Here is a 21,757-nt window from a genome sequence, read left to right as displayed (position 1 = left end):
TCCCCTCTCCGTAGATATCCTACGACCTTTCATATCCACCGATCCAGTTGAGCGGTACAAAGGGATGGGCTGAGGAGATTGGAATACACAAGGGAATGTCTTCGAGGCGACATTTCAGGAATGAATAGTTTCTTCAACACCATGTGAGAGGTCAGAGCATAAGGACGACGTACACCTAGAGATGACCCTTGGCAGCAAATGCAAATACATCACGCACGATACTTAACGGACAAGAAATGATATTCAAAATGACTGTATTGTACCTCAGTACCTATTATGCGAGTGATACGTCCCTCCCGTGTGACTCAGCCAACGACAGATGTACAGCAAACGTCAAAAGATAATAAAAAGCAACACCGAAAACACCGTCAGATCCCCACCAGCCATCACACATATCTTTCAGTACTAGATAGAATTTTCGAGATCAATCAAAACCAAATTCAAAAACGTCCACTAATGCATTTTGTACACCCATCCAACACGTTCTTTCCCCGTAGATCAAGGAATATGATCATTTTACATATTAGCCAACTCAGTATCAATCATGCGGTCCATGAAGGTCCGTCTCTCGCCCACAAGCTCAGTCTGTAATCTCTGCTCGACAAGAGCGCGGACCTGTTTCTTCGTAACGTTGTCGAGGTCAACTTCACGAAGGCAGTTCTGGATAGCCTCCACGATCATCATGTCATCTGGTCCGGCGTTCCCACGCTGGAAATCGAACTGTGAGACTGGCCGCAGCGAAGCTTCGGCCCCCAAGGGAGTGCGCGCCCCGCCTGTGAAGCCAATTTGGCTGCGGGAGGCGTGGAGAGGCGAGGGTTGGCCGGAGAGGAGATCATTGGAGGATGGGGACATGACCATGCTGGGGCGTTGTGAAGGGTAATCCTGGTAGGGGGAAGCGGAACGGTCTTGGAGTCCGCCGCCGAGAGACATCATAGACTGGTGGCGGACAGGAGGGTGTTGATCGTAAGGGTTGGTGGAGTATACGGATTGTCTGGGTCCACCGAAAGCAGGGGATTGAGGCGGCATGTAGCCACCGCGTTGAGGGAAGCCGGTCAAAATAGTGGATGCGGGCTTGACAGAGGAGTACATCGACTTCATGTCGTCCATCTCATATTGATCATCGTATCCTTCGTAAGCCTTCTCAACTTGGACGCCACGACGACCTGGAAGGTTGTTGGCAAGAGCGTAGTCGTCCCAGCGTTGGAGAGGAATGCTGCGTGGGTCGAACCCTTCATCGTCAACCGCAACAATCTGCTTTTTGCCTTTCTCGCCAATGACGATACGGGTGTTGCCCCACGAGAAGTTGTCTTGATTCCAGAAAGAATAGATTGGAAGGACAAACGAGTAGATTGGGAATGCCATCATATAGATGATCATCCACCCGATGTGTTGCCACTGACGCTTCAAGATGAAGATCAGAGCTTGTAGACCATACACGGCTGCTATCATAATGATGGAGATCAAGGGGAATTGGCCTTTGCCAGCTGCGACATTGTAGATTAGGTATGCCAGGTATCCGCAGGTTGCAGGCAAGATGATAGTTCCGAAGAGATCAATAAAGACAACGAATCTCATACTGAAACAACAGAAACCACACAGCTCCTTGAGCCATACCAATTCTGCCAAGTTGTGAATGGTAGAATTGATCCATCTTCTTCGCTGGGACAGCAAGACGCTCCATGTCTCAGGTGCGGCGGTTTGACAGTAGGCATCAGGAATGAATTTGTAAGACATGTATGGGAAGTGCTTCGTCATCAAGGTAGTGAGGTATCGATCTTCTCCGAGAGACAACAGATTCTTCTTGTGCAGAGTATCGACAGAGCAATCACTGTAGTCGCGGACAATTGCATCCGAAATGATCAGCGGCTTGCCCTTGTCGGCGGTTCTGAGACGGTACATGGTGAAACTATACAATTAGCATTGAATAATCAAGGGGGTGGAATTCGTAACTTACCACCCAGGAAGACAAGTAACACTGCCGAAAAGAGACTCGAAAGCTTTTGCCAAGTGATGAGAAATGAAGTACTCGTAAACTTGAATCATAGTCCACCACGATCGCTCTTCGTTCTCCAAACTAGTTTCACCACATATACCAGCGATCTTTGCATTGTTGGCACACGCTGCAACTAGACGGTTAAGAGAGTCTTCGCGGACACTGGTATCGGCATCGACCATGAGGAGGTATTCGTAAAGCTCAGGATCGACACCAATAATGTTGTTGATCTGGTGGAACATTTCCAATTCAAGCGGAGACATGGGTGATCGGTGGTGAACGCGGTTGAGGAAGCTCATGAGCAGGATCTGAGAGTCACGTTTACCACGGTTGCCGGGCTTGCTCTTCGATTGCTCAGACTCTTTTCCGACCTTGACGACGACCAGATATGGGACGACATTTCCTTCGAATTCATACAGACCAGAATAGACCTTGCCGTAGTTCAATTGCTCGCTGCTTTCACCGACTGAGTTGAATGGTAGTGCTGGAGGATCCATCTTTGGGTCCACTCCGAGAATATCAAGGACAATCTTGGGCGTAGGTCTGTCGTTTCCACCTCCAACGATCATACCGTCGCAAATGACGCAGATGAGCTTTCTCTTGTTGTCATATTGAAGAGCTGTCAAGGAGTCCAGGGCTTTTCGCAGTGAATCTTCACCTTCGGTATATGCAGGAACCTGGCAAATGACGAATTTATCCTGCGGACTGGGACGTCTCTTGGAACCAAATTGAAGAGCAGCCAGAAACTTGGCCGAGATAACTGAACACAAGATGATTGTGAAGGCGAGCAAAATATAGTTGTTGATCTGGCACTTGAAAGTATCGCGGAAGTCGGGAATACCAACATAAAATTGGTTATTGAAACAGTTCAAGTTGTTCTTGATGATACTGCTTTGTGTACTGTTGCTTGCAGCAGCAACCACCATCTTGTCCCAATCGCTTGAGATGTCCAGCCCTGGGTTGTTCTTGATCATCGTTTGAATGGTGCTGTCGAGGAACAGGTATCTGGGCGCGTCGTCGTATGTTTTCAAAGTGTAGAAGTAGTCGGTAAGGTCATAGATCTTGCCGTGAAGAACAAACCAGTAATGATTATTGTTCTGGCCGTCGTTCTTGACAGCTTTCTTCTTGATGACCAGCTCGCCATGATAGTACTCTTTCATGCGGGGCAGAAACTTGGTTGCGTACCAGTTGATGCTATGCAAGGCGCTGGTTGTATATGATGATGTTGGACCAGACGTGTGGATGGCACTCGAGTCAGAGATGGTGGTATTTGAAAGTAGAACGACACTGGTATCTGTAACTAGTCCTGGGCACCCAACAGTGAGAGGTGGGACGAACAAGGCATCCACGTTCGTTCCCGCAAATGGTTGCATATTGGACGTTGAGGTTTCAACGTCGATGTCACTGTGTTGCAGTTTCCAGAACTTGGACATGTCATAGACCTTTCCATGGTAGCCGACCCAGTAATCGGAGTCTCCTTGATGAGAAGCGATTTCTTTAGCATCCCAGGCTTTGTCGAAATTTGGGCACAAGAGCTTTCCAAATCCAACAATCCAGAAAATGATGGTCCCGTTGATGAGAAAAATAATGAAGCACAGTACGACCTTTTCTCGCCATGCCATGCGGACATCAGGGCGTTTCATGCGGCCAACAAATCTGAGAACAAACGAAGGAATCCAGAAAGTGAGTGCCCAGACGATACCAACCCAGATACGACGGCTTGGTGTCAGGTCTGAAGTGGTGATACTCTTTGGCTCGGCTAGCTCAGGATCTATGTTTCCAACAAGCTCGCCCATCTCGTTGGTGTAATACACTTGACCCTTCACATCGTCTCCTCTCAGGCCGAGACCATAGTCACCAGCGCTGACATTTCGGTTTGTTGGAGCAATTGATCGGGCACCTCCTAAAGCACCTCGAGGCATGATAGCCCCGCTTTGCTGGCGAATAAGCCCTTCCCGACTTCCGTGAGGAGACAGTTCGTTCATGGGTGCGAAGAAACCGCTGCCGTTGTGAGGTCCACCAGAGTATCCAGTTTCCATACCGTTGTCGTTCGCAAGCATGGAACCTAGCCCAGCAAAACCTTGATCGTCCGAGGGCTTCAGGTCTAGCATTCCCTCAGCTTCCCACCAGGCACTTTCTCGCATCCAAATGCGTTCTGTACCAACCACGACCTCGCCGTTGCTCCATCCACGCTCCATGATCCAGCTTTCAATTCCGTCCTTGCCATCTTTGCATCCGAGAGGAGCGTATCGTTGGCAAAATTCTTCGAGATCGAAATCAGCTGTAAAGTCAAGGTTCTTGTTTCTCCGGTTCGCCCATTCAGGAAGTCTCCATGCGCGAAGTTGTCTCGAGACAGTTCCGGCAGACCAAGCAGAGGTCATCGAAGGGAGAGCAGCCAGACTGGCGGGTGACTCGTCGGTAGGATGAAGTGAGAGGTGATACCACACACGACTGCTTCCCAAAACAGCTGGCAAATCGATACGCCCTTGACGGCCCAGATTAACACCTTGACCTTCCACAGGGAATAGAATCTTCTTCAAGAAACCGTCATCCTCGCCCTCTCGGCCAACTTTTTCCAAAACAGCTTCACGTCTTTCCAATTCGTGCTCACGCTCTCTTCCAGCTGGTCCAGTCATGATTCCAAGATCAGGACCGACTTCAGACACGGCATTCTGCATTTCACGAAGGACCGAAGAGCCCGCTGCTACTACATCGACTCCGTCTTCCTTCATCTCAAAGTTGATACCTTGGGTATCGTCGAAAACGCCTCGCATGGCTGCCGCTTTTCCAAGTGTTGGGTCCGGAATTTCCAAAATTGTGATGCAGACAGTGTCACCGTTGTCTTCCTCGGTGTTTGGCGTTCTTGCTCCGGGGCCACCTTCAGAAGAATCTCCATCTCTAATATGGCTCATTTCAACAGCAATGGCTTCATTGGCCTTGAGAATGACCCAATCCACCAAAGCCTCATAGAGCCCACCGATCAAGGTTTCTCGTTCCGAGGTATTGCACTGCTTGACGAGAACCTCGGGTTCAAGGCCGAGTAAACCTCCGACATCTTCGCAGACTTCTTCCAAAGCATCCTCGTCCAAACTGGAAGTCAGAGTATCACCAAGCTTGAGCAATCCTGCCAAAATAGAGATCAAGTTCCTGTGAGCTGCACCCTTGATGCCAATTTCCTTCAACGAAGCCCGGAAATCGTCAGCAGCTGCGGCGTCATCTCCAGTTGGAAGGTAAGAAGGAGGGTCGTAGGTTCCGGACTTTGCGAGGAGAGCATAGCTGGAAGCACTTTTTAACCCCAGGAATTCTCGCTCTGCAGGTGTCGATGCAGATGTAAGCAGGTAGTAAAATACATCAAATGCTCTAAATCCTGATTCGGCTGGGATGTTTAGAAGACCCTTCGAAGTGTCGATTCCTCCTTCAGACAAAGCGAATGTCGCTGCCGTTAGATTTCCAGCGAGTGTGAGGGTTAGAGTAACACCAAGGGCAGACTGCCGTGGAGCCGAATGGTTTTGTGGCGAGACGGAGTGAATGAATGGCCGGAGTGCATTCAGAGCGGTATATAGAGAGGAAGGAATAGAGAGCGGAAGGGTTTGGAGGAAGGGGACAAGAACGGAAGGTGTTGATTCGTGCAGGGAGCTAAAGTCCTAGTCAGTGAATTCCCAGAAGATGGAAAATGCTAAAACATACCCCAAAACTATGCAACCATCTTCAGCACGGCGTCTAGCATGTTCCCAGGCTCGAGCAGACAAGGCACCGTCAACTGTTCCACCAATTCGCCCCTCTTGATCGGGTTGAGAAGCAGTGAGCCAGCTATTTACTACCAAAGTGCTACTGGCATCCAGCCTGTACGGTTGACCAGAAGTATATATTGTGTGGACAGCATTCAGGAGAGTGGTTGTTGAGACCTGTGTGGATTGCTGGGCAGCTGAGTTGATGTTTCGATGTCCCCCTTGCAGAGAAGAGGTTGTCGAATACATCGACATGCGATTGTTACCCGCCATGGCGTAAGAGTTGAGGTTTCTGTCCCTCCCTCTGGCTTGGGAGCCTTTTGTTGATTTTCGAGAAACACCAAGACCAAGTTTCCCCAGGGGTCCCTGTTACACGTATTTTATGTCGATATGCCTAACAGATACTGGTTCTGTCTTGCAGACGCGTTCCAGTTCGGAGGGGAGAGGTCGGGCACGGTAGGATTGAACGAGTGTTATGAGGCTGGCTGGCTGTGACGGTGGTCGCTGAGCAACAGACTTGCAGGAAGCAAGAGGATTTGGGATGCAGAGGCGTTCCGAACGAGAGTAAAGGTTATTAAAGGTCAGGTAGGTAGGAAATACAACGAGCGTTCGCCGAAACGAATGAGGCGATTCAGAAGACAGCAGAGGAAAGGATGATGCACACGAGTGACGAAATGAAAATCGGCACGTTGGACGGGGTTGTGGAATGTCGGTTCATAGAAGTCAAAATCACGAATAGACAGTCTCTCTCTTCACTAACCTACTCCTGTCTCTCCTGCTCTCGCCTCGCCCCGACGCACAAGGCTCGCTCCATCCGGTTTGGCAGGCTCAGGCTCTGGCAGTCCCTGTCCTGTGCACCCCATTATTACGGCGGACGACAAGAGCGTGTTGACGCCCTGCCTCCCTGCCCTACCCCTGAATGCAACGGATGGACCTCGAGTTTTCTCCCAGTGCGTATGGGAAGTACAGTACTGTAGTGGATCTAAGCCGCACTCTAATGCAGACTGGGACGCCCAATACGAGCATAGAAGGGCCGCTGATTTAACATACCCACCCGATCTGGAATGCTGGGAGGCTTTGCCACAGGCCGCCGGAAGTGCTTTTGCTTGTTCCAGTGCTGGTGGCGAACCGCATCCTCAAAGCAGCGACCGATGGTGGTTATTTTTGGTTGCATTGCTCCATTTCGCGACTCCACATCACCTGTCTGCATGAAAGGGAAGAGATGGAAAAGGAAGAGGCGCCGTCATCACAGCTAAAATAATCCTGACCATCCTCACGCCCGGGCTAGAATCCCTGTGCACCTGGGAATATTCCCAACAGAAGGACATGGTTCAGGTATGGATTGGAAAGTTTGAGGTCAACACAGTTAGCGACTGTTGCCAGATGCAGTATTGTGAAGTAGACGAGGACGAGCTCTCACTTCATAACTGAGATGTCATTCTTCGAGACACAGGCAAGAAAGAGAAGATCAATGGCTTCAGAAGTTCAGACACGGGTGGATAAGGAAATTCGAAATGAAATGCGTGATGACGGGGCATTAACGTTTGAAGATCTGCCACCAAGTGCCACCTTCGGCAGCTGGTCGAAGCACTAGACTGCCCCGAGGCCCCTAAAAACAATCAACCTGGAGATTCCAGCGCGACGACGACCACCTTACAGAGTCGCTAAACAAGTTTGAAGAAGTTCAGGATCGGTCTAAAAACACACAAAGCTATTGGCCCTTCGCTCTGAAGTGTATAATCTACTGCTCGAGATGAGTTTTGCTATTCTGTTGCTGCGTGAGTCGCTTCAATAACACTGTGCTACGAGTTGAAGTTTTATTTACCTACTCGCTCGTGTTCGCGGCCATTCGATGCCAGCCAACCAGCAGTTGCAGAATGAAGAACACTCTGACTGCAATTAGTCCCGAGAGGTCGGAGACCAGCGTCCTGAGTGAGGTCACTGCAGGATTAAGTTATTAGGAGGCAGGCAAGGCAATGCATGCAAACACGAACTGTTGACTGGCATGGAAGCTGTACTGTATTATAAGAGTGGCGCGGTCTACGGCGTGCTCTCCTCTCAGTCCTTTGCCGAGTCTTCGTCAGATATCTCGTGTTTACGAACGAGCCTGCAGCAGTGCAGCAGTTGAGGAGAACAGTGGTAATTTAAATTTCCAATAATATATTCTATTGTAATTTACAGTAAAGCAGATCTCCTTGTACGGAGGTAAATTAAAGCCTGGCTGCCCGTCCCACGCCAAATCGCCCGTCCTCCTTTGTTGACCCCCTGAGCCGCTTAAAAATAGAGGCTTTTCTCGCTTTTCTCTCTCTCTCGCCTCCCCACTATCTACGGTGGCCGGATCAGCTTCCCTGTTCTCGTTCTTCGCGTCGCCAAAACTCGAGACAAGCAGACAGGCATCCCGGTCGGTCTTTTTGGCTTTGATTTGGTTTGCTTCCTCAACTCCAAGCATTTGCGTGAAGATCGAAGCACTGCTCTCATCAACGGCTCCTTTTCCTTCCTCGACTTCTCCGCAACAACCACGACGCTCGCTAATTTCCTAACGTTCGTTCATACATTCGCTATTGTCTGGTGAGAAGAGAAGGATTCTGCTGCACCACACACACTCTGCATATCCCTACTGCCTTCGTTACCTGGGGGATTTAGAAGTATCACCAACACACGACACGCTGCAACCTCAGAAATCCATTGCACACCACAAACAACCCATTATCCAGGCTATCCACCAGCCGCACCGTATATAGAGGATAACGCTTCGCCCAGAGGGTTTCGACCCGAATAATCAACATGGCCTTGAACAACCAAGGCGGCGGAGGCGCCCATTCCCAACCTTCACTTCCTGCCCTCCCTGCACATCTACAATCCGACACCCATCTTACAGCACATCTGGCCAGTCGCTTCCATGTGTCATTACCAACTGCTCAACTATCTTCACACGCGTTAATATGCCTCAATACTTATTCTTCTTCGAGCAAGGGACCGGATGGTGGAAAGGAGGGAAGTGCTATGGGCGGAGCTGAGGATTTGGCTGAGAAGGCATACACCAGACTTGGAGCCCGTTCCGAGAACCAGGCTGTTGTGTTTCTGTAAGTCCTGGAATATTAGAGTAAATATCTGCAGATGGATACTAATCATTTCAAGGGGCGAATCTGGATCGGGTAAAACCACTGTTCGTTCTCACTTGTTGTCTGCTCTCCTCAGCAAGTCATCCACACCTCTCTCCACCAAACTGTCCCTCGCGGCCTATGTATTCGATAGTTTGACGACTACAAAAACTGCAACTACCCCAACAGCATCAAAGTCCGGCCTGTTTTTCGAACTTCAATATGACACCTCCTCGACTGTCAACCCAACACTCATTGGAGGAAAAGTTTTGGATCACAGGTTGGAGCGGAGCCGAGTAGCATCTGTCCCAACCGGAGAGCGAAGTTTCCATGTTTTGTATTATCTTTTGGCCGGAACGAGTGCTGCGGAAAAATCCCATCTTGGATTGGACACCCCTGGAGCCCTTTCTGGTGTGGTTCATCAAAACCAGTCAGGCAATAGACACTCCCTCGGGCCGCAACAGAAGAGATGGAGATATCTAGGACATCCAACACAGTTGAAGGTTGGGATTAATGACGCCGAGGGTTTTCAGTTATTCAAGACCGCGCTCCGAAAGCTGGAATTTCCCCGCAGCGAGATTGCTGAGATCTGCCAGGTCTTGGCCAGCATTCTGCACATCGGACAACTAGAATTCGAAACGACTGAAGATACAGCTGTCACTGGAGATGAGAGTGGTGGTTACTCGCACGAAGGCGGACAATCTGTGACCGGTGTGAAGAATAAGGAGGTGCTTGGAATAGTGGCAGCTTTCCTCGGAGTCAGTGCTCAAGATCTGCAGACCACTCTAGGCTATAAGACCAAGATTCTGCACAGAGAGCGAGTCACTGTTATGCTCGATCCAAAGGGAGCCCGAAGCAACGCAGATGAGCTTGCGAGAACTCTGTACTCCCTCTTGGTAGCATATGTGATTGAAAGCATTAATCAGAGGGTCTGCGCCGTCGAAGATACCGTCGCCAACACTATTTCGATCATCGATTTCCCTGGCTTCTCCCAACAACAGCCAACAGATTCAACTCTTGACCAGCTTCTGAATAATGCTGCTACCGAGTCTCTTTACAACTTCACCCTCCAGAGCTTTTTTGAGGGCAAGGCAGAGATGCTCGAGAGCGAGGAAGTCAGCGTGGCGCCGACCAGCTACTTTGATAATTCAGATGCTGTTAAGGGTCTTCTCAAGCACGGAAACGGTTTGTTGAGCATATTGGATGATCAAACAAAGCGTAACAGAACCGACATGCAGCTACTAGAAAGTCTTCGAAAGCGCTTCGAGGGCAAGAACCCAGCCATCTCTGTCGGAAGTGCAACCGCTAAACTTCCTGGAAGCAACTTTGCAACTCATAATGCTGCTGCGTCTTTTGCCGTAAAGCATTTCGCAGGCGAAGTTGAATATCCAGTTGCCGGCCTGGTAGAGGAGAATGGAGAAGTCATTTCAGGAGATCTGATGAACTTGATTGCCTCAACTAAGAGCGAGTTTGTTGGCCAACTCTTCGGACAAGAAGCTTTGCAAACAGTCGTACACCCTCAAGAGAAGACCACCATCATGCAAGCGCAGGTCAGCTCGAAGCCTTTGCGAAAGCCAAGTGTGATGAGAAAGAAGGGCGACAGACCAGCCAAGTTCGCAGGTCGCGACACTACCAAGGAAATCTTCTCCGAGTCGGTAGAAGAATTGGGAAATGGCGACGACGATGCTAAAAGCCGTAGAGGTCGTAACATCGACCAAGGAGCTGCCGCCCAATTCTTGTCGTCTCTGGATAACGTCACCAAGTCTCTCACCGCGCCAAACACGAATCCCTACTTTGTGTTCTGTCTCAAACCGAACGATCGCCGCATTGCCAACCAGTTTGACAGCAAGTGTGTCCGGACTCAAATCCAGACCTTTGGCATTGCAGAGATCAGTCAACGACTGCGAAATGCAGATTTCAGTCTCTTCTTACCATTTGGTGAATTCCTTGGACTTGCTGACGCAGAGACTATTCTGGTTGGCAGTGAACGAGAGAAGGCTGAGATGGTTGTGGATGAAAAGAGGTGGCCAGCAAATGAAGCCAAAATTGGCAACACTGGTGTCTTCTTGAGTGAACGATGCTGGTCAGAAATTGCCAAACTTTCAGAGCGCGGCTACGTTCAAGGCAGATATCCAACCCAGTCGGATGATGGCGGCGATATGCTGTCTCCAGGTGATATTCATGGCACGTATGGTCAATCAAAAGAGCGTCTTCTTGGCACACCTGGAGGACTGAGCCCAGGCTATGGAGACAAGAAATCGGGCTACTTCGGTAGCAATGACATCGATACTCGCTCAGATGCTGGTGCTTCGGCACTCGGCGGTGGGGATATGTTTCGAAACCTCGATACCCGCGCACAGATGGCTGAGAAGGGTAATGAAAAGGCAATGGTGGAGGTTGAAGAAGTCAAGACCACAGGCACTCGAAAGAGGTGGGTTTTCCTGGTCTACATGATGACCTGGATGATCCCGGACTTTGCAATTCGCTTAATTGGTCGCATGCCTCGCAAAGATGTTCGGATGGCGTGGAGAGAGAAGCTCGCAATCAACATGATGATCTGGATCAGTTGTCTCTTCGTCGTCTTCTTCATCGTCATTTTCCCGCTGCTCATTTGTCCCAAACAACACGTCTACAGTGCTGCTGAGTTGACATCACACAACGGAAAGGGCTCGCATGCATATGTCTCCATCCGCGGGCAGGTTTTCGACCTGTCAGACTTTGCACCTTCGCATTATCCCTTCATCGTTCCTCAGAAGCAAGTATTGAAGTATGCCGGTCTGGATGCTACATCTCTCTTCCCTGTTCAGGTCTCTGCTCTCTGTCAAGGTGTCAATGGAACGATCGACCCTGCCGTGCAGCTCGACTACACAAATGCCAATACCACCGGCTCAGCAAAAGTTATCAGCACTACTGATGACAACTTCAAGTACCATGATTTCCGAGCCTTCACAAATGACAGTCGACCGGACTGGTTCTTCGAGCAGATGATGATGCTCAGAGCTGGTTACAAGAAAGGAAACATCGGTTACACGAGCAGCTACGTCAAGAAACTGGCTGCTAAGAGCAATGCAATCGCTATACTCAATGGTCGCGTCTACGATTTCACCAAATACACTCAAGGAGGTCGCCGAGTTCTAGTGAAAGCCGGCGAAGAGGTCCCAACTGATATCAACACCAATTTCATGGATCCTTTGGTTGTGGACTTGTTCCAACAGAAGGCCGGTGAGGATGTCACAAAATACTGGAATGCTTTGGCCATCGACGAAGGGATGCGTACTCGAATGTCTACTTGTCTTGACAACCTTTTCTACGTTGGAGATGTTGACACCCGAAATTCCGTGAAATGTCAATTTGCTGAGTACCTGATCTTGGCTATTTCTGTCATCCTGCTCGCCGTCATTGGCTTCAAATTCGCTGCAGCCCTGCAGTTTGGAACGAAGAACGTCCCCGAAAACCTTGACAAGTTCATCATATGCCAAGTTCCAGCTTACACCGAGGACGAAGAGTCTCTTCGTCGTGCCATCGACTCTGCTGCGCGGATGAAGTATGATGACAAGCGCAAACTTCTCGTCGTTATCTGTGACGGAATGATTATCGGCCAAGGAAACGACAAGCCAACTCCACGCATCGTGCTCGATATCCTTGGTGTCTCCGAAACCGTTGATCCCGAGCCCCTCAGCTTTGAATCGCTTGGTGAGGGCATGAAGCAGCACAACATGGGAAAAGTCTACTCGGGACTTTACGAAGTCCAAGGCCACATTGTGCCCTTCTTGGTCATCGTTAAGATCGGTAAGCCCTCTGAGGTCTCACGCCCTGGAAACAGAGGAAAGCGTGATTCCCAAATGGTCATGATGCGGTTCTTGAACAGAGTCCACTACAACAGCGCCATGAGTCCAATGGAGCTTGAGATGTACCACCAGATTCGGAATATCATTGGTGTCAATCCCACTTTCTACGAGTACCTGTTACAAATTGATGCCGACACTGCTATTGCTCCAGATTCTGCATCCCGATTCGTTTCTGCGTTCATCGACGACACCAGACTGATCGGATGCTGTGGAGAAACAGCCCTGAGCAACTCAAAATCGTCCTTCGTCACTATGATCCAGGTTTACGAATATTACATTTCCCACAACCTTGCCAAAGCATTCGAAAGTTTGTTTGGAAGTGTTACCTGTTTACCTGGATGTTTTACCATGACCCGCATCCGCGCAGCCGAGTCCGGGAAGCCACTCTTTGTCAGTCGAGAGGTCGTCGAGGCGTATGCCGAAATCCGTGTCGATACTCTCCATATGAAGAATTTGCTTCATTTGGGTGAAGATCGTTACTTGACTACACTCCTGCTCAAGCACCATCCCAAGTACAAGACGAAGTACATCCGAAACGCACACGCCTGGACTGTCGCTCCTGATTCCTGGAAGGTCTTCCTCTCTCAACGTCGTCGCTGGATCAACTCTACTGTGCACAATCTGGCCGAGCTGGTTCCTATGTCACAACTCTGCGGGTTCTGCTGCTTCAGTATGCGCTTCATTGTGTTCATCGATCTGCTCTCTACTATTGTTCAACCTGTCACTGTTGCCTACCTCGTCTACCTGGTTGTACTGGTCATCACGAATCCAAGCACTGTGCCCATCATTGCATTTATTCTTCTGGGTGTTATATATGGTTTACAAGCTATCATTTTCATTCTCCACCGAAAGTGGGAAATGATCGGGTGGATGATTCTGTACATTCTCGCCATTCCAGTCTTCTCCTTCGGTCTGCCACTGTACAGCTTCTGGCACATGGATGATTTCTCCTGGGGTAACACTCGAGTGGTCACCGGAGAGAAGGGTCGCAAGATCGTCATCACCGACGAGGGCAAATTCGACCCAGACTCCATTCCACACAAGAAATGGGAGGAGTACCAGGCTGAGCTCTGGGAAGCCCAGACCATGAAGGACGACCGCTCCGAAGTCTCTGGCTACTCATACGGCACCAAGCACCTCGCTGCAGCTTCTGAGTACAACTACGCACCTTCGCGTCCCATGTCTCAAGTTGGAGGTAACTACCCGTACGATGCCAAGAACGCCAATATGTACAACTCGCGCATGTCTCTGGCACCTTCTGATGCCATGGGCATGGACTACCGCCAGAGCCAGTATGGTGGTTCCCAATTCTTTGGCCAGCAGGAACTCGAGCTATCCAACCTCGCTGGTCTGCCGAGTGACGATGCCATCCTGGCGGAGATCAGAGAGATTCTGAAGACGGCGGATTTGATGACTGTCACGAAGAAGAGTATCAAGGTTGAGTTGGAGAAGAGATTCGGAATTCCACTTGATGCTAGGAGAGCATATATCAACTCGGGTGAGTTCTCTACCTATTTCTTCTACTTGGATAATCTACTAACAATGTATAGCTACCGAAGCATTGCTCTCTGGCCAATTGTGATCGGAGATATGTAAAGAACATGTTTGATGCATATAATTGGAGTATTTATACAACTAAATGTGTTTTGAAAAGCTTTGGGGTGGGGTGTAGCGATAGTGTTGGCTTATTTGTTGTTCTGGGTGGGGCAGTCTTGTTCACTCGCTTGGGTTTTTAGTGCTATCTGTCGATTTGGCTGGCGTTGTTCATCTTTGGGATAAGGTGATGGTGCATGCATTTTGGACAATATGACCAGAGGAAGATAATAATATCAACCAGTTCTTGCTTATGCTCAACTTTGCTCAATCGAATTATTATTCCTGTATCATCACATCATCACTTTGCTTTTGCGGTCACATTGCACTCAAAACCGAGGGTTTCTAAAAGTTCTGGCGTTTGCCTGTCACTGTGTGCGAGAATCTATTCACTCTTTCATCTATCCATGATGACTAAGAGAAGAGCCAAGAAAAGATCAGAACTCCTCTCCGAAGATAAGAGAACCATGCCATCCTCTCCCAGCCCAGAACGAAGACCGCAATTAGTTCAGATAGTGCAAAGTCTGTCCAAGCGGACCACCAGTGTTCAAAAGGACAAGAAAGGAGATCTCATGCATGCTGACGCCCAAAAGTAAGAAAGCAACTATGATTTCCAACCAACCACCGAGTGAACCAAATGAAAGCCTTAGCGTTTCCATATTACACCTGTCTGCAAGGCCAATGCTTGAAGGACTCAGGTGTCAAGGCCGAGTGTTTAGATTCTGTGTGGATGGTGTGGTGTATTTAGTGCTTGACTAAGGCATGTGGCACTGTGAGGGAATGTATGTCAGTCCAGGTACGGTGAGGGGGTGAAGAGGGGAGGAAGACTGATAAAAGGAGAAGGAAGGGAAGACATACACGGCCGTAGGCTGAGCAGCGGTTGCAGATACCTTGGCATTGCAAGTGGTTAGAGCATTGCTCCCAGCAACCCTTGTAAGCGATAGTGTCAACAGCCTCATCACGGGGAAGGGAGACTGGGGCAGCTACAACTTCAGCCTCAGTCTCGACACCCTCATCGCGCTTGTAGGGACGGTGGCACTATTCATATGATCAACGTCAGCTCTCTCACTCTCTCATAGCGAAAACAGAGGGTATATCAAGGAAGGAAGTTGGAAGAGGATGCCATTTAGAGATGGAAGACAGAATGGAAGACATACACGGCCATTGACGGAGCAGCGGTAGCAGAGACCCTGGCATTGAAGGTGGTTAGAGCACTGCTCCCAGCAGCCCTTCTCAGCGGAACGGGCTCCGAGAGGGAGGAGAGCGTTGGTGTTTGGGCTGGAGAGAGTGCCGGCTGGGATAGCAACGACGAAAGAGAGGAGGGTAGAGACGATGGTGAGGATGAAAGTGGTGCGCATCTTGACTGATGTTGCTTGTTTTTTGTGTTTGGAAATGTAGTAGGTGTTGGTGTTTGGAGTTTTGTCTTGGAAGACGAGATGTCGTGTGTATGTGTGTTTGGTGTTGAGCAAGGAAACAGAAATCTGTCTTGAGGTCGAGAAGGGGTTTTTATATAGGTTTGGAGACGAAGAGGCAGGTCGGAACTATAAAAGCTAGGCCAAATTGGGACCGGCGAGGAGGAAAAATGAGTGGCATTCACTCATAGTATATTTCTTTGTTGTCTCGTTGGCGCGGTAGCGTGAATCATCTACGACTTTTGGCAGCTCAAGCCTTGCGACTCGGCTGTTAACTAACTGTTTTGGACCGTCATTTGGGGTTCTTGCAATATTAACTTACGCTTTCTAATTTGATTGACATGCTTCAAATTCGGCTCTAATTATAGCATTTGGTTTGAAAGACTATGTAATATGATGTTGGTTAGGAGCAAGCTTGTCGCTTATTGTTTGTTTACTGACCCCTGATCCTAGATATAAATTGAATGTTGCCACTGCACCCAATCAGACATTGCCTCATAGAATCTCAAGAATGCGATAATTCAATTGAGTGGGAATGCAAGTACATACCAGCATTGACCTTTTCAAGTTTTCATTGTCAGAGCCATTTACCATTTCGGTAGCATGACTTCACCGGATTTTGCTTCGGCTTTGTGGTAGAATTCCCCAGCGCGTGAAAAAATTGGTGTGACTTGAATATTGAACGCAAACCTGCATGCTTTGGCTAGATTCTGCAACTGACTATATCACAGTTATCAACGAAGTTGGTGGGAGAAGAAGGAAAGATTGATATCTTGGATCGGAACTCTCTCATATGTCCCAGCTACCGTAGTATTAAAGTTTGGATCATCACATAATCCATTTGGGCTGAGGTGAAACTGATTTGCGTGAAGTTCGTACGAAGATGTTGAGAATTTGTTTGAGGCGAGTTCTTATAAGGAGATAAAGCCATCGTGATTGATGAGTTGGTCGTTTCGTTTGCGGTGTCTCGACTTGGTTGGGATTTCTGAGTGCTCTATGGATAGGAGCATGACTGAAGGACACAACCAGATCGCAGAAGTATAGAATATGTATCTTCTCATGTCTATGTGGATCTGAAACGAGCTGACCTGTTAATATTTGGTCAGTTTTAGGGCTTAGGACCTCGATCAAGACTCTAATATATGCATTTGACACTTCCAGTAGAAAGTATCCTTAATGTTTAGGAAGACTCCTAAATCGCGCTCTCTCTTGTTCGGAGAGTAATCTAAGTTTCACTTTTCGTAGAGCTAGCTACGCATCATATTCCTTCCTCGGAATCGAATCACGGCAGCTAACAATGGCACAAGGCGATAACGTTGGAGGATGTCGAACGGGCCAGGAGCTCGTATGGAATGCTAATTCCCTGGTAGACTCCTGGCACATTAGTCTCTCCAAAGCATTGCATGCGACAGTTCCCTCTATTTCTGGGCTGAGACGCAGCAGAAGGTCGGATCTGGCTTCGGAGAAGAATACAAGCTCGTAGATGATTTCACGACCACTTGTGGAGTTTTATCACTTTTTACATGAACCCATGTACCGGTCCGTATTGTTGTCATACTGGAGGTTTGAATCAGTTTCAACAGCAATGACATACCCAAAAATGTAGTCTTTATTGAACTTGAAATAGTACTGTGCTAGTAACTCAGCTGTTCGTAAACACGCCAGCCAAAGGCGTGGTCCTGCGACCAAGCTCTTTCAGCATCCTAGGTGGCAGGCAGATGCTGAGGTAGAGAAAGCTCGTGGTTCTTGTCACCATCAGAGACGCTGTTCTAATGATGTTCGAAAGCATCCTCTCTGTTAACGTACGCGCTGATGTTGCAAAACCGTGTTGGGGTTTGACTGCTGACCAAAGTGCCTTGAGATAATCTGACCCAAGAGATCCTTGACCACGATGTTAGGCAGATTCCGAGTATCACAGGTATATTCACTATCCAGTAGCAGGATTGTTGACGGACTCACAACGAAGAAAGATACATGCTCCTTGCTGGCGTTCTCAACCAGTTTACATGATCGTCTCTACCAGAGTGGCTCCAAAATGTTCATTGTTCTGTAAATTCAAAGAAGCCTATCCATCACACACTCTCACAATGGCTTTGCCGATGGTACAATCTGAAGTGCGCTAATTGTCACCCCTTCTCGCCTCCCTATTCATGGATCAACTTGAGCTTCTGTCACCATGGTTCTACAAAAAACCCACAACAATTCAATATCCTCGTGCTGTTGCTGCTGGCAGCTCCAATGCAGCTTCTTTACGTTGTGATCCATATCAAGGTCTGCCGACTCATAGGCATTCATCATAGAGCACGCAAGAACTCATATGTCAATTATCAAAGCAAGCATGTATTCCATGGTTTTAGTTACACGAATGGGTATTTCCCCAGAAACGCCGATCCTTCCCAGATGACCAACCACTCATTGAGAACAAGTTTTTCAGAAACACAAAAATCAAAATATAGAGAGAAACAGTATCCATCTGCTTTCCCTCAGATCAGTCCTGGAGTTGCGACAACCTCGCCGTGTACCCTAACACGATACAAGCAAGTGTAGTCGACGCGCCCCTCGCTCCAATTGTTCTTGCTGCGAACAATGAGCTTGTTGGTATGGGCTCCATAGAGCTTCATTTCCACCTGTACTTGGAAACCCTGAATACTCTCACTGGCTTTAGCATTGTATGTGAATGTGGCGATGCGGACAAATCCGTCGGCACGAAGTGGCTCGACTGTGTCGTCGTTGAAGGTTTTGTCGGATATGTCGGAGACCTTGCGGAAAAGCTCCGGATCGGGGATCCATGCAAGTATTTCTATGTCTTGGGGTGCAGCGCCTGGTTCGAGAGATGCACTTGGCAAGATGTGCTCAATGACAATCTGTTCAGGGTAAATGCTGCTTCCCATGATGACAGCTAAACTGGCGCCAAAGCCGTTGGCATTAGAAGGAGAACACCAGCAATCACCATGTTCTTCCCACTTCATCAGAGCGGTATCAGGTGGGTTTGGGACAGGTATGGAATTGCCAATCAACCAGCGCATGGTCCTCTTGGGAAACCATACATCCATGCTGGGAAAGACGTATTGTGGTGAGGTGAATTGTGGATCGATAACGGCACCAGTTCCTTTCGAGAAGTGATTCAACTGAGTAAGTCCATAATTGAGATTGCTCCGGAGGTTGGCAGCTGCGAGAGCTTCGAGTTGGCCTCTAGGAATGAACTTCTTGAGAACCTCATCAGCGATGGCTCTTGATTCGTCCTTGAAGTCATGTTGAAGTTTAGTGATCTGCTGAGTGGTGTGGGCGAGCTTCCTCTTCATTTCGCTCATTTCCAATCTGACCTCAGACTTGTTGTCTTCCCAGCTTTGACGAATGAGCTGTAAGACCTCGGTTTTTGGAATGATGTGATTTTGCTCTAGTAGATGAGGGAACTGGCGAACAACCTCGTCGTTACTGAGTTCTCCAAGTTGTGCTTGGTTGCTCTTCAGGTATCTGTCCCACAATTTCCGAGCCTCCTTCTCCAGATCCTTGATATGATGTTCACCGGACGAGACTTTGCCGCCGTCAACAGGTGCGTGAGAAAAAGAATCATCTTGGCGAATCTTGTCCCGTAAAGCATACCAAAGGTTGTCAGGGATGACGCTCTTGCCGTGCCTGTCCTTCTTGACGACGAGAAGGACTGGGAGCATGTCTTCGATGGTCTTCAGTGTCTTTGGATCGAGATCCGAGTTGTGAGATGAGAGGCGAGAGACTTTGAGTTCAAGATCCCTGAGACGACCAGTGATTGATTGAACGTCATTGGGACTGAACATGTCTCCGGGATGTCTCCAACTGTACGGAATGAGATTTGGCAAGTTTCCAGAGATAGCAGAAACCACGCCAGAACCAGTCCGGAGAAGTCCATAGCCAACAGCGATTGCGAGAATTAAAGGGAGACCCCAACTTTTCGATCTTGTTAGTACAGGGCTTTGATTCCGAGGAAGAATACTCACGTCAAGAATAACTTCAATGTTGGCTCGAGGAAAGGGTACCAAACAAAATCCAAGAAGAATCCCCATAACACGTCTCGAACCTCTCTCAAAAACTGCAAGATACCAGCAAAAATGTCCAAGTACCACGAGGTATTTGTTGCCCGAACTGGTGCATAACTGTGGTTTCTGGACATCTGCTCCATCGCACGACGCTCCGCCCGGTCATTGAGTTCCTCTAAGCTGGTAGGCGGGGTGTCTGAGTCGTCCTCGTCGGAGTTTGGCTCTGGCAGCTCTGGGATGTTTCCTAGCTCTTCGGCCTCCGAGATAGGTGAAGACTCGATGCCAGCTCTCTGAAAAATGCCGCTTTCGTCCACGAAACTTCTCTCCGAGACAACTGGAGTTGGAGAGTGTGCAGTGCTTCGAGCGCGACTAGCATCTGCGTAGAGCATCAATGATAATTCAGTACAGAGCCGGATTTGACTTACTGCTTGCAGCTCTGCGAGGAGGAAGTGAAACAGGGTTCAACTCGGCTTGCAGGACCTCGTTGAAACCACGAGCCACTGGAGGAGCATCTGCTGCGGGTGGTGGGATTGTGTTTGAACCATAGGCTGTACTTTGTCGAGCACCAACTGCTGGGAGGGCATTGGATGCACGACGATTTGCCGCACGTCTTGGGGTTGCCGGGATATCAGAGGTAGAAATCGCCGGCGAAGCTCCTCGACTGCTTGCCTGCCTGCTTGCACCGCGAGTAGATCTGCGGGTTGACATGGTGTGAGTCGATTGTGCTTGTGCTCGGTTGAATTGGGTATTTCTGTGTTCAGGAAGAGGTTCGTTAATCTGAGAGAACTCGGAAAGTCCGTCGTCTGAAGCTACACTCTGACGAGCGGAACTGATTTCTGATTTGACAAGTCAGCCGGCTGTTCATGTTCAACAATTCTAGGACCAAAAACTGACGAAGATGTGCGAATCGCAATGGCAGATAGTTCTCTCGAACTGACTGGTGCAGGGACATTGGAGGGTTTCAATGAAACTGTGCAAAGGTGCAGGAGCAAAGAAAACGGGAAGATTGCAGAGCAATGGCTCACTATATAGGAATCGTTCGCCATCGTGAGCTTAGCGAGGGCGGACTTACTATTGTTTTTGCAATTATTCGCAAGTTTACCACTGTTGGCAGCTCACCATAGGAGTGCCAGATACACCACGCGTGTAGCCACCACAATCACAATGCTATGGCAGAAAAACGCGGTCGGGTTGATAGGCCGTGCAATTAATTCAACTCTTATAGCATCGAGGAATCGTGGCAGGTCGTGGGTGGTTATAGCTATGGTCTGGCGCAAAGTTGATAAGTAGGGCGTCGAGGACGAGGCGCGACAAAGGACGAACAATGGGATGCCATTTATCACAAGACACAGGCTGCTCCCGGAGTAGCAACCACGGCAAAATCCTCAAAGGACGCAGTAGCACACGACGGGTATAGCAGTAGATTGCGAGCCAGCGACCATGATGGAGGGCAAGGGAAAGCCGATTTGGGGTGTTTTCATTTCAGGTTCATTCTTACGCCGGAAGCAATCAATCAGCCAGCTATGATTTTCTTTCTTTGTCCACGCGGGCGGGCGCGCGACGTGACCGAGGGCAGGGCAGGGGAAGCCATGTTTTCCCGAGGGGCGGAGCGGGGCGGGGAGGGGCGGAGTGAAGCGTCAAGGGTGAAGGGTGAAGGGTGAAGGGTGAAGGGTGAAGGGTGAAGGGTGAAGGGTGAAGGGTGAAGCAGATGGGGCTTCGTAGGTAGGTAGGTAATAGGTACCTTAAAGTACGTTACCGGTAGGAGGTGAGGCACTGGCCTGAAGTATGTATAGGTAGGTAACCTCGCAACCGTCAAAGAATCCTTATTACTGTACTATCAATTCACCATTCGCCGATTGTCCATTGATCCGCTCAAGACTTACCTATAAGGTTAACCTTACAGTGCCCGTGCATTTTGCCCCTCCAGCGATTCCCAGAAGGTATAAGTACCTAGGCTGGAGGGTAAGGTAAGGAAGGTATCGTTCGTCAGGTAGGGTAGAGATGCTTGTGCTGAGTACTGTATGGCTTGTGCTGTGGCTGGCATGAATGCTGCATCAGCACATACTTAT

The 21,757-nt window shown here is 49.0% G+C and overlaps 4 protein-coding genes across 5 annotated transcripts; 1 reads left to right on the top strand and 3 right to left on the bottom strand.

Annotated features, from left to right (window-relative positions):
- Positions 1-230: 230 nt before the first annotated feature.
- Positions 231-6,444, bottom strand: ONS95_011067 (uncharacterized protein). Its single transcript, XM_058504663.1, has 3 exons — positions 5,681-6,444; positions 1,955-5,629; positions 231-1,906 (listed from the first exon to the last, which is right to left on the bottom strand). Exons 1-3 carry the CDS (start codon positions 5,992-5,994, stop codon positions 517-519), a joined length of 5,379 nt encoding a protein of 1,792 aa, XP_058359219.1. The 5' UTR covers positions 5,995-6,444; the 3' UTR covers positions 231-516.
- Positions 6,445-7,715: 1,271 nt separating this feature from the next.
- On the top strand, positions 7,716-15,892 carry ONS95_011066 (uncharacterized protein). The gene is made up of 4 exons (XM_058504662.1): positions 7,716-7,860; positions 7,911-8,804; positions 8,860-14,168; positions 14,221-15,892. Exons 2-4 carry the CDS (start codon positions 8,506-8,508, stop codon positions 14,250-14,252), a joined length of 5,640 nt encoding a protein of 1,879 aa, XP_058359217.1. The 5' UTR covers positions 7,716-7,860; positions 7,911-8,505; the 3' UTR covers positions 14,253-15,892.
- ONS95_011065 (uncharacterized protein) lies at positions 15,019-15,621 on the bottom strand (the record flags this gene model as incomplete). The annotated part of the gene is made up of 3 exons (XM_058504661.1): positions 15,019-15,033; positions 15,122-15,301; positions 15,421-15,621. The coding sequence occupies 3 exons, from the start codon at positions 15,619-15,621 to the stop codon at positions 15,019-15,021; spliced, it is 396 nt and encodes a 131-aa protein (XP_058359218.1).
- A 2,102-nt stretch (positions 15,893-17,994) lies between the features above and the next one.
- ONS95_011064 (uncharacterized protein) lies at positions 17,995-21,464 on the bottom strand. Of its 2 annotated transcripts, XM_058504659.1 has the most exons (5): positions 21,012-21,464; positions 20,583-20,956; positions 20,114-20,524; positions 19,650-20,064; positions 17,995-19,599 (listed from the first exon to the last, which is right to left on the bottom strand). In XM_058504659.1, the coding sequence occupies exons 2-5, from the start codon at positions 20,638-20,640 to the stop codon at positions 18,159-18,161; spliced, it is 2,325 nt and encodes a 774-aa protein (XP_058359215.1). In that variant the 5' UTR covers positions 20,641-20,956; positions 21,012-21,464; the 3' UTR covers positions 17,995-18,158. The 2 variants fall into 2 exon arrangements, with proteins under 2 accessions (XP_058359215.1, XP_058359216.1); XM_058504660.1 differs by having other exon boundaries at positions 19,650-20,524; positions 20,583-21,464.
- Positions 21,465-21,757: the final 293 nt, after the last annotated feature.

Source organism: Cadophora gregata (assembly GCF_030347475.1).
Source record: "Cadophora gregata isolate MNR1 chromosome Unknown scaffold_5, whole genome shotgun sequence".
Classification (NCBI taxonomy): Eukaryota; Fungi; Ascomycota; class Leotiomycetes; order Helotiales; family Ploettnerulaceae; genus Cadophora; species Cadophora gregata.
This window is presented reverse-complemented; position numbering and strand designations above follow the sequence as displayed.

What these genes read in the sequence shown, in the direction of transcription:
- ONS95_011064 (XM_058504659.1), bottom strand. Translation starts at nt 20,640, where the DNA reads ATGTCCCTGCACCAGTCAGTTCGAGAGAACTATCTGCCATTGCGATTC. An exon ending in ATTGCGATTCGCACATCTTC is followed by an intron (nt 20,525 to 20,582) that starts GTCAGTTTTTGG and finishes TTGTCAAATCAG; the next exon opens with AAATCAGTTCCGCTCGTCAG. An exon ending in ACATTGAAGTTATTCTTGAC is followed by an intron (nt 19,600 to 19,649) that starts GTGAGTATTCTT and finishes AAGATCGAAAAG; the next exon opens with TTGGGGTCTCCCTTTAATTC.
- ONS95_011066 (XM_058504662.1), top strand. Translation starts at nt 8,506, where the DNA reads ATGGCCTTGAACAACCAAGGCGGCGGAGGCGCCCATTCCCAACCTTCA. An exon ending in AACCAGGCTGTTGTGTTTCT is followed by an intron (nt 8,805 to 8,859) that starts GTAAGTCCTGGA and finishes AATCATTTCAAG; the next exon opens with GGGCGAATCTGGATCGGGTA. An exon ending in GAGAGCATATATCAACTCGG is followed by an intron (nt 14,169 to 14,220) that starts GTGAGTTCTCTA and finishes AACAATGTATAG; the next exon opens with CTACCGAAGCATTGCTCTCT.
- ONS95_011067 (XM_058504663.1), bottom strand. Translation starts at nt 5,994, where the DNA reads ATGGCGGGTAACAATCGCATGTCGATGTATTCGACAACCTCTTCTCTG. An exon ending in GATGGTTGCATAGTTTTGGG is followed by an intron (nt 5,630 to 5,680) that starts GTATGTTTTAGC and finishes CTAGGACTTTAG; the next exon opens with CTCCCTGCACGAATCAACAC. An exon ending in GTTACTTGTCTTCCTGGGTG is followed by an intron (nt 1,907 to 1,954) that starts GTAAGTTACGAA and finishes CTAATTGTATAG; the next exon opens with TTTCACCATGTACCGTCTCA.